This window comes from Lineus longissimus, chromosome 18 (genome assembly GCF_910592395.1).
Source record: "Lineus longissimus chromosome 18, tnLinLong1.2, whole genome shotgun sequence".
In the NCBI taxonomy this organism is placed as follows: Eukaryota; Metazoa; Nemertea; class Pilidiophora; order Heteronemertea; family Lineidae; genus Lineus; species Lineus longissimus.
Window position 1 is genome coordinate 7,542,114 of NC_088325.1, and position 12,212 is coordinate 7,554,325.

At 40.1% G+C, this 12,212-nt stretch overlaps 1 protein-coding gene across 1 annotated transcript in view; it reads right to left on the reverse strand.

Moving 5' to 3' along the window:
- Positions 1–7,944: 7,944 nt before the first annotated feature.
- The window catches only part of LOC135501993 (V-type proton ATPase catalytic subunit A), a 112,599-nt gene continuing 108,331 nt past the window's right edge, over positions 7,945–12,212 (reverse strand). The window contains exon 13 of the mRNA XM_064794399.1: positions 7,945–10,613. Within this exon, the coding sequence (XP_064650469.1) occupies positions 10,521–10,613 (93 nt within the window). The 3' untranslated portion in view covers positions 7,945–10,520. The remainder of the gene's footprint in view (positions 10,614–12,212) is intronic.

Genomic DNA, 12,212 nt, shown 5'->3' on the forward strand with positions numbered 1-12,212 from the left:
AGACAGGCGGCCTTTGGAACAGATAAGGGCAGAACGGCGTATCCCTGGGTGAACTGAAAGAATACTTGGCAACTGCCATTTCAACAGTACCAGGCTATCAATCCTTGTTCAATATAAATATGATAGGGATGAGAACATCTATGTGGAGCAGCTGCAGCCTGAAATGGAGAAGGGAAATATAGTCATTGTTGAAGAAGATTATCACAGTTATCAGGTGATTTTGAAATCAATCATGTTAATTCACTTCATGGTTACAGCAATGATGACTGATGGATACTGTTCTGGTCTGTTTGACACAAATTAACCCCCTGATACTTAGTGTGTGGCCATTATGGCATCTTTGAATCTTTGGCATATTTCAGTGTTCCATGGCTGATGTGATAAATATGTTGATCGAAGTAATTTAGGCCTACCATGTATAGGTGTACCAAGTGGGTTTCAAGTGTCGCGGACTGGCTGAAAGGGTCGTGAAAATAAAAATGTTTAAAGTGACATAACCTTTTTATTAATTAAGATATCTTGAATAGGATTTCAGTTCCCTGTTGGGAACTCCAGTACCTTTCCAATGATGTATCATAAATCAGGATTAGACCAATTCGAAACAATGGCCTCCTATCCCTATGTACATTGGTGGCATGTACATTGCGCATCATATCTGGGAATGTCTGAATGGAATGGATGCTTGCACCGAGCAGACAGGACAATGCTGATCTAGCGCAATCATGAGCATATTAACAGACGAGCACAAGAAGAGGAATGTCTCGTTTTACCGTCCATTCTGCATTAACACCACATTTTGAGAATGCTAATGGAAGAAAATATAAACACCTTCTTTTTATAGGTCACTATTTAATTGTACATTCTAAAACGACCCTGGTATCATAAAGAATTGAGGAAAATCTACTAATACCTCTTTCTGTTTGCAGACGGTTTTTGTAACTAAACCAAGAACCGCCTGAGTAATGATAAAATGCAGCATTAAAGTAGGAGAACAAATGGCCCCGCAGGTACTAAACATTTTTGAGCAGATGACGTAAGCTTGGTGTTTCAGACCAAGTGACCAGGATTGTTTTGGACTCGTTTAGTTTGTATTAAGTGAATAAGAAAAGTGGGAGAACCATAATTTGTTGCAAGATTTAATGGATCGGTTGGATAAAAAGTTTGATATGGAGGTTTTCGTTAACCTTATTTTTGATGATTAGGCAAAATTGTCTCTTTTTTAAAGTTGATACAAACCTGATACAAAGCTGAATTATATGAACATCATCGTTTACATACAAATAAGTCTAATATTTGCAGTGGACCACACCTTATCTGACAACTACCCTTAGCGTACAGTGAGCTTGGTCACACTTTACACGAGTGACTAGACTCTCTCACCTGTCTCCTCCATTCACTCGTGAGACTGGTACTTGACAGCATTTCACTCGTACATAGATACATAATCACATGAAGTTTGGTTGCAATCCGATTATTAGTCTCGGAGTAATAAGACTTTGTTTAGTTTTCAAGATGGCCCGCCTGGCGGCCATATTGGTCGATGGATTTGACTGAAAATCAGGGATGATGTAGAGAGTACATAGATATACAATCGCTTGAAATTTGGCTGCAATCCGACTTCGTTTAATTTTCAAGATGGCCGCATAGCGGCCATTTTTAAAGTCCGAGCGGGAAAATGTTTTGGGTACAATAGAGGGTTCCTAGATACATGTCCTCACAAGTTTAGGACCTTCTGTCTCAAATAGAAACGAAACGTGCCACCTATCAGTGATTTTATAGAACTTTGACCTCTGCGACCTTGAAAAGTAGGTCAAGTCAAAAGCCCGGATGATATGTAATTTAACCTTATAAGATACATCCACCATAAAAATTTCGTCACTCTATATACAACCATAAGCTTCAAAAAGGAAATTTCCAAGATGGCCGCCTGGAGGGCAGAAAGTAGGTCATATCGCGAAAAAGAAAGAACAAGTCTGGGCATATTGCCCAAAGCTACCATCACACTAAGTTTTAGACATCTAGCCATAGTGGTGACGAAACATGTTCCGCTTGACGACGATGACAGACAACGGACGCCACGGTATCGTATAAGCTCCCCAGAGGCGAGCTAAAAAGGAAAGGAGATTAACTTGTTAATTTCCGGGAAATGGCTAAATATTTTGGAAATTGGCAATCCTCATTTATTACCTAATGATGTCCTCGTTCTTATGTCACCATGAATTCCAATTTACTGTCACAGATGACTGAACACGAAGCAGTTCAATCAGCCAAGTCAGAACTGGTCTTGCACATTCAGTGTGTCCTTAGCAAAAATGTTATTCAATGATTTAATATCTGAGTGCTTATTCCTGTCTCAACCTAACTCCAGTGTCCTTCAACCTGCCCCTCATTCCTTTCATGTCCTCTTTCTTATGACACCATGAATACCAATTTACTATCACAGATGACTGAGCATGAAGCAGTTAAATCAACCATGTCAGAACTGGTCTTGCACCACATTTAGTGTGTCCTCAGCAAAAATTTTATTCAATGATTTAATATCTGGGTGCTTATTCCTGTCTCAACCTAACTCCCGTGTCCTTCGACATGCCCCACATTCCTTTCAACACAAACTTCAGCTCTGGTTCTCATTGCTCTTAATGCATTCCTGATTACATCTCTCTGTCCTCTTAAGGTCTCAACTGCAGCGACGATTCTGGCATGTAGGTCATTGATGTCATCTGGAGGCGACTTGTTAACTTGGTTCTCAATATGTCCCCACAAAAAAAATCACAGGGGTTAAGGTCAGGGAACCTTGGTGGACAATTAATCTCATGGTTGATCGCACCAAATGCTAAAGACTTCTAGACCTCAACACCTCTTCAACCTCAAACACACGCTGATTAGTTTAAGTTGCACTTTGCTGGTCTGAGAAAATGAGCAAAGTTTCCAACTTTTAAGGAGTGTGCAATAGAAACACATGCATAGGATTGCATGATTTGGAGGCCCAACAAAAGCCCTGCACTGGGCAGACAAGGTTCATTACCAAAACATCTATCTGGTGCAAGACCAGTTCTGACGTGGTTGATTGAACTGTTTCGTGTTAAGTCATCTGTGAAAGTAAATAGGATTTCCTGGTGTCATAAGAAATAGGACATCATTGGGTACTAAATAGTGGTTGCCAATTTCCAAAATATTTAGCCATGTCCAGGAAATTAACAAATTAATCTCCGTTTCCCATTTTTTTTAAACATCCTGTAGGTCAAACCAAAGTCGGTATGACATGTGATGTAGCCTTGCTAGGAGTACCTACCATAAAAATATCATCGAAAACAAGTCACTAACTTACAAGTAAGATATTGCACTTTTACCTTTTTTAGTTTTGGCCTCCGGGTGGCCAAGTCGAAAATCAGATCAGATCGAAATTCGCCACCTGGTGGCTAAGTCAAGAATCAGATCGGACTGAAAGTCACCTGATCTGGGGGGGGGGGGGTCCTGTGTAGAAAGTTTCAAATTCAAGCTCATGCGGTAGCGGTTAAGAAAGGTGCCACTGTTTTTGAAACAGGATAAAGATGACGATGACAGACACAGCGGTGTTGTATAGACTCCACTTCGGTGAGCCAAAAAGCTGGTGGGCATTTACTTCTGGTTGGACTGTAGATGTAAATCTACACAGTACTGCATGACAAGGAAAGATTCAAGCAGTGCAAAGCGCTTCTTTTCATACAACATATTTTCAAGCGCACTATAATAATTGGATCTCTCAAACAGTTTCATAACTGAGGAGCGCTATATAAATCTGTGACATTATTATCATTATTATATTATTATATACACAGACATGACAGAAGCAGGAATATACAATCTGCATTCATTTCCATGATAACACATAAATTAGGACTAGAAGAAAACTCCCCGGAGACACAAAATAATGAACCAAAGTGACTTCTATGACACGTCCGTCCATTTCTTACTAATAGGGAGAATACATGTATGATGATATGAACAACATCAATGACAGCTACAACCATCCACCAACTAACATTAAATTAATACTAACTGAACATGTTCATTTGATGAAACGGTGGTCAGTTGAAACCCAACTGCACCGACTGAATGTTTAAACCTTTGTCTACCATCAATTAGTTGATTGGTGTTGCTTATTCTGCAAACCATATTGCCACAGTACTGCTACATGTGGAGAGGAGTCACCACTGTTAACCTTTGTTCGGATAATCCATGGCCTATCATTAAGCTTAACCCTTTGAGCGTCGTAGTCACCATACGGCGACAAGAGACGAATGCCTCTTTAAACTGCCCAAGCATCTCTCAGACATCGTTAATTTTAGTTCCACTCAGTATTCATAGACAGCGCTCATGTATGTCAACAGGTAACATGGCTCTTCCACGGCTTTTTTTGGCCAAAGTCGGACTTTTTAGGGGGGGAAACATACCAAATCTTTTACCCCAATTTCAGGGCTACTAATTAGCCTCTAATTAGTTCTGACTGGATTGTATTTGATACTAAAAAACGGTGAAAAGCAGGATGAATACTTCGTGTACATTATACATTAGGCAAACACATGTCAAAGCTTGTGTATTGTGGTAAGTGGCTTACTTTCATTTTCATATCCCCTCTGGTCATGGTGGTGGGGTGGGGGGGGGGGGGTCAGAGAAAGGGGCATGGAGGGTCAGGATCTGATCAGAATTTCTTTTTTCAAGTTTTTATCATGGTCTCCGGGTCATACTGAACATATAAAACTCTTAAAGCTATTGACATTGCACTAGTAGTTATTATGTTATAGCCCTGTGAAGTGTGGTTTCAGATTTTCTTAAAAAATTTCAGCGCCCAAAGGGTTAAGTTGTTTTAGGATAGAAATTAATGCCAAATCGGAGGCACTGGTCGTCTCAACAAACACCACAAGGGTGAAGCTTCATTGAATTCCAAAAGTTGAAAAGGCTGTTTGTATTGAAGTTCCTGTAGTGAGGCACATTTGTGAAACCACAAGAAAGAGCAAATAAAGATTGATATTTTCATAATGTCTATATTACACAATATAAAACGCGTCTGGAGGTCTATTTAAAAGTATCTATGCTTTAAGGAACTGTACACAGTGCCGCCTGTTCCAATATTTTCATATCATATATTACACAATATACACATACAAACGCTTTCAGCAGCATCCTGCTAGCCCTCATCAGATATAGTGAGAAACTATTACAAGAACAAGTATTCATAGACTAGAGCCTGGCAGCTATGATAGCTTCGCTTCGTGGACAGTTAGTGTGTCAGACATGTCAATCAGATTGCTTGCTACATACAAACTTATTTAATTGACGTCCTGATTTGACTTCATGATCAGGTTGTGGTTCTTTGATACATAATAACATACGCAACAAGTGCACTTAATTGTCTCAGGTCAGCATGGTCTGGAATAAGCCATGTCACCTGCAGGTTGTTTAGGTCATTTATAATCAAACGAGCCAGGCGTTCAGTGTTAGTCTCCTGCGTAACCCATGAGACTAACATTAGTGCAACTCACGATGTATACACGTGGGAAGGAACCGAATAAACGGAGACTACAAGAGCTCTTCTATTCTCTGTACATCCGCCTTCTATACAACGATATAGTGCAAAGCATGTAGTGGAAAGGCCAGCAGCAGGGGTGAACACGGCAGAAGTTTCATTCATGCACGCAAACACCACATGTTTTTTGGGGAATACCTCGCCCTTAAAAGTAAAGATCGAGGGCTTTCCGGTGATAAGCGGATGAACCACCAATACATTTTTCCGGCATCCGCCATTTTTTCTCGATTTCATTTTTCCCTTGGGATTTTATTACCAAATTGGACAGGTTAGGATAATCGATTCGAGACTTTAGACCTGCATATTAGAAGTATTTAACTTTGTAATCATTAAGTTTTAACTTACGCGGGATCAAGCACTACATATCCGTGCGCATGAACAAATTTTATTGCAGGTTCGTACGTTGGTAGAGAAAAAGATACTAAGCGTCATCTATTCTATGTACATGCAGCTGTATGTAAACTCCGTCTTCGGGGTGATCAGGTTATCCTACATGATTGTCGGCGTACTACTTTCCTAATGGTTTCAACGATAGAAAGACGGTATGCGATAAGCTTCGCTGGCAATTAAAAATTGCTAGCGAAGCTAAAAACAAGACCATTGGCATTACATGTAAATACACAATTGTGACCCATCACAGCAAACCAGGCGCATGTCGCACAGAAGATGAGCCTAAATGACACCAGGAGATAATGGAAGAAATTGATGTGCTCATATTTCACAAAAGTCAGACAATAGAGAAATGAACAAACAGTCCGTCTCAACCTGCCAAGCTCAGAGCAGCAACCTGCGCCTGGTTTTGCTGTGACGGGTCACAATTTACTAATTCAAACCTAGCTCCTCCAGATGACACTAGATTACACCAGATGTCTCTAGCTACTCTAATGTGTTTTGTATGATTTCTCTGGCCTGGCCGGACGGTTCAAATTGAATAATTTTTTCGACTGAGAGGGTGGGGTGGGGTCTGCCACTCCTCAGTTTGGGTGAAAATTGTGAAAATATTTAGAACATAATCCCAATATGCCCCTACTTTTTACTGCTGTTTTCTTGAAACTAGGGGTGAAGACAAAGGTTTTGAAGAATTTTGATGAGTGTATCCCAATTATGTTTGTGAGATTTTAGGTGGTGAAAGCGACCCAAAATTTCCAAATTTTGGGAAGTGAAAGAGTTAATGAGTAAAGCTTCTTTGATTCTCAACACATAATCAGACTGAGCGGTGGTTAACACAGAGAAATTGTCTAAGTTTTAATTAGTTTTGCAGGTGCGACAATCTCTCAAGTGGTCCAGGATGGCAGATCTATCCAAAAAGTTTTCAGAAACCCTAGTCAAGTGACGTATAGTCTTCACAATGTAAGAAAAGGTCCTATCACAGGAACTGTGGAATTTGTAAATTACCTTGGCTCTTAGACTGACAGGTGTTGCACTTTGCAGAGCCAACCCAGTATGATCGAAAGGTTATCTTTACATTCACGCCCACAGACCTGAAAATTGACAGCAAGCGTTTTTTTAATTTTTAACAAAGGATAACCTGCATAGGGTATAGTAATGATAGGGGTATATTCAAGATCTACTGGGATGGTTTTTACACAAGGTTGTGATTGTTTTTTGCCTAGGAAAGAATGCAAACACTTATAAAAATATTTTGTGGATAACTATTACTCAAGAAAAAGCCCTTTAAGCGTTTCATTTCTTGGTCAAACAGATGCCATGTGCTACACACTGTATAAGCCCCGTTGATAAAACAAGTGATCAGTCCAAGTTTCCAGTTTTGTGGGCACACCGCAGTGAAATTCAGAATTACATTTGTATTGGAAGGTTTCCTGTAAACAGATGAAGAGACACTCCCCAAGTCATCTGTGAGTAATGTGATGTTGGTATCAAGGAAAGCTAGTTGATCAGGGCCTAACTCATAGGTAAACATCAAATTGCAATGTAAACTATTGAGAAAGTCAAAAAACATTACAAACCTGTGACCTAAAAACACAGAAAATCTCATAAACATTGGGTAGATACAATTCAGGAGCAAAATCATCAACTTAAGAAAGAAAACTAGTTTCAAAGTGTGCTGAAAAGAAGTTGACAAGAGTCGGTCCAAGTGGACTTCCCATTGTTACACCACCAACTTGACAATACAGTTGGTCCTGATAGAGGAAATAGCCGCCTTTCCCTCATTCTGGGTTGGCAGATATTTTTCTCTGCAAAGTGCAACACCAGTCTGTCTTAGAGCCAAGGTAATTTGCAAATTCCATAGTTCCTGTGATAGGACCTTTTCTTACATTCTGAAGACTAAACATCACTGGGCTACTAGGGCTTCTGACTACTTTTCGGATAGATCTCCCATCCTGGACCACTTGAGAGATTGTGGCACCCGCAAAACTAATTCAAACCAAGATAATTTCTCTGTGTTGATCACCACCCAGTCTTATTATGTGTTGATAATCAAAGTAGCTTTACTCATTTAAGGAACAAAAGCCAGTCCTAAACAAACAACTAGCTCAAAAAGTGTCATTCTTCTTTTTAGGAATTTTTTAAATCCCTCTAATCCTGACCTGTTGTGTACTCTACTTACAATTGTGTATTTATATGTAATGCCAATGGTCTTGTTTACGATAAATGCTTGTTTCGATAATAGTTACTCACTATATCTGATGAGCGCTAGCAGGATGCCACTGAAAACGTTTGTATGTGTATACATAGACTTTATGAAAATATAAATCTGGATTTCCTGTTTGTATTGGTTTAAAATTCCTTAAACCAGCAAACTTAAGTGGTTGTTCTTCTAAAACAGTCTGTATTTTAAATTTTGCCATCAAATTTAAAGCTAGCCGTTCTTAGTTGCAACACCGAGGTCTGCTGCAATCAAAACAAGACTTAAAATTGTTTTTCCTTAAAAACATTAATATTCTGAGACCACTTGGGAACTCTTACATCAACCAATGTGCTTCAGTTTGGCCTTTAATCTACAGCCAGGTCAACAAGTATGTATCGCATTGTACCGTATTCTCATCATTTCCTGGTCGGTTCGTAACGCTATTATTTGAGTATGACACAACGATGAACTGACAAATCACAGACTGAACCGCGGTCCGTGTCCTTATAATCGTCGGTTCATAGTTCTGATTTTATCGGTTCGTGTATTGATTTTCTTTGGTCAGTATATCGCCAGTTCGGTCGGTTCCTAATCAATACTCTGGCTGGATTCTATCGTGTCATGACTGCGATCACTGACATTGACCGAGGCCCGGTCCTGTCATCACGCAACAGAATGACAGATGATGTTCGCGGGAAAACTACTGGTGGAAAGGTCAGGTGGACGATCAAAAAAGGCCCTTTATCTTACCATTTTTCTCCAATCTAATACCTGCCGGTATCTATCCAAAACAGCCCATCCAAAATGATCGAAAAAATAATTCTCTAGTCCAACCCGGTAGTCCCGGCTACGCCGCCCGTCCAAACAAAATGCGAGGACACAACACACAAATCAATGCATGTGTACACTTCTTTCCAGCAAAATTAGAGTGAACTATGAAAAGACAAACTCTTCTATTGCAACATATTTTCAATGATGCATTCCACAGAACACACAGGTACACTTCACTCCAAGACAAACTGCCTAAAAAATGTGCAGTGTACGCACAGAGCAACCAAACTATAGGCTGATTACTCCAAGGTACGCATCACAATGATAAGAAACAGGTGTTTATTTGCATATTGATTAGTTGCATCTCCAGTCTCTGTACGTGGAGAATGTTCTATATGCTGTCCCCGCGCCTTGCGCCTTTATCTCAAATATTTGTTTTGAGAGAGTCCGTAAATCAAATTTGGATGAAATGTTAACTATTAAACTACTTCTTAAAATAGACATTGGTAATTCCTTCAAAAAAGAAGGAAAGTTGAATTTTATGCGGCCTGTCATTAATTGACAGCTGTCTCCTGACGTTATGATCAGCAGTGAAACTGCTGAATCGCCCTCCAAGAAGCGGCAAGTCTGAAGATCAAAAGCGCCAGGATGATAAATTGCCATAGATGATTTATAGCGGCGAGTCCATTGATGTGTTCGCAAGATGTTGAAATTTGATACGACTGACTCCTAAAACTGGGCCGATTCTAATCAAAATGAGATGCAGATGGTGAACCCCGATTCCAGGTCAAATCAAAAGATATCACTGTGAATAGCATAGGGAAAAGCAGTTGCAGATTCTAGATTGAACTGGATGCGAGGATGCATGTTTTTTTTGATTAGGCCGCCATTGGTGGGCAGTTGTCAGGATAAGTTTGCAAGTTTGCCAGCACAGAAATTGCGCCTTGGACTTAAATGTTGTTGGAGAGCTTTGGATTATTATCTTCTGGGTTGTTAATTGCTGCCAATCATGAAGGCCAAAATATCCTGGTGTTCTGAATTAAATAAATGTTTGCCCCGCCCGCCCGGCATCACGTCATTGGTGAGGACGCAGCCCGTAATTTTTTTCCCCGATTCGTGTCGGTTCATCATCCTCGGTTCATATCGTCGTGTCAAGTCGGCCAATGATTGTCGGTCAGTAGGTCATCGCGGCTATAGATTTGATGTACAAACCGTGCAATACACAAGGCGACTATTTGTTTCTGGCCGGTTCCTTATCAGTTCGTAAGGTGCCAAAACCGATACATACTTCTGGACCTGGCTGTAGCTTCAGTGAACAGTCACATTATTGTGCCTGGCCTACTTAATTAGTTTTTATAGGGATGACGAACTTGGCATGTACACATCCAAGCAAATGGTTTTTCACTGGTAACTCCTCGCAATTATTATTTTTGATTGGTAGCTAGTGAATTTATAGCACTGTGGAGGTTCATCATATTTTTTTATATCTAACAACCGATGCCAAAACAACAAGAAAAAATGTCAGTGAAGTATTATAAATGGAGTCTACAGACTCTTATAATTTAGGTTGTTTTTATAATGCTGAAGCAGGGCCTAATCTTCCAGGTTCCTGAAACCTTGTGCCATTTCCTCATACAGCTCCTCAAAGTCTGCTTTGATTTTAGCCTCGCCATCTTTGACTGGATCCTGAAAAAACAACAACAATTGGTTATTCGTTACAGAATGTGTTCAGGAAGAGTTTTAAAACATTTGTGCATTTTATAATGGATTCACTTAAAACAAATTTATGACAACCACTGAAAGTTACTCAGGCCAATCCCAAAAGATACACTGAATCACAGACCCTCACCAAAGATTACAGATTCACCATGCTCACGATGGGGAATGTAGATTTTACCATGCTTACCATGGTAAAATATTCAACAAGAGGCCCAAGAGCCTGGCGCTCAGCTGAAATTTTGTCCACACCAGGCATGGATCCATGACCAATTGACAAGTTCATAGCTTTAGCGGTTAAGAAACGTGCCATAGTTACACTCAAACGGACAATTTATGGCATTTGACCTATGTGACCTTGAAAATTAGGTCAAATCGAAAACTCGTGAAGTATGTGATTTATCCTTGCTGGGAGAGCCTACCATGAAAATGTTATCAAAAACGAGTCACTCATGAGAGAGTTATCACTGTTTTTAGGTTTCCATTTCTGGCCACCTGGTGGCCAAGTCAAGAATCAGATCGGACCGAAATTCATTGTCAGAGGTCACCTGACCTGGGGGAGGGGGTTACTGCGTACAAAGTTTCAGATTCATAGCTCATGTGTTTAAGAAACATGCCACTGTTTTTGAAACAGGATACAGACGACGAAGACAATGGACACAGCAGTGTTGTATAGACTCCCCTATGGTGAGCCAAAAATGTCATGCAATAAATAGTTCTGCATATGACGACAACGGATGCCGGCATCGCATGGTCAGCTAAAAATGGACAAGTGAGCTAAAAATGGACATTGATTATTTATGAACTTTGCTCCCTGGTGCCCACATTTAAGATCACTTGGGATCAAAGTGGGTCGTTTAAGTAGGGACTAATACGGCTACCTTCACACCACATATGATCAACATCAGAGCCTTAGTTTTGACAAAAATAGACGCACATGATTTTTTAAACTTTGCCTCCTGGTGGCAACATTTGTAATCAAATCCTGACTGTAGTCAGTTGTTTGGGTAGGACTTGCCCGGAAGCATCTTTGTACAAGTTAAGAATGATCTAGGTCACATAGTAAGAAAACGTGCTATGTTAGTTTAAATTTTTTAAGTTGACCACTGTGACCTTGAAAAGTACGTCAAATGAAAACCTGGGTATCTATGATAAATATTTGGAAAGGATCCAGCCTTTAATTCAGGAGAAATAGAACTTTTTGTGTTTTGGGTTTTGACCCCCTGGTGGTACATGAATCAAATCCCATCGAAATTTAGTCTCCGAGGTCATTTCACCTAGGGTTACAAGTCAGTAACCCTAGCGGTTCCAAAACTTGCTGGTATTGCCCAACGGCGATGTCGATAGCAAATTTTGACCTCTGTTACCTTATTTTCTAGGTCAAGTGGTTAAGAAATGTGCCAATTTTTTTTCCAAAGTTAACAATGGGGGACGACGACGATGGATGCCACGGTATCGTATAAGCTCACCTGACAGGTGAGCTAAAAGAAACCGCATCTGAGGCCTTTGGATGTGAAAAGTAACATGATTATAAGGTTTATTGCACTACATAGCTTAAACTTTGCCAGG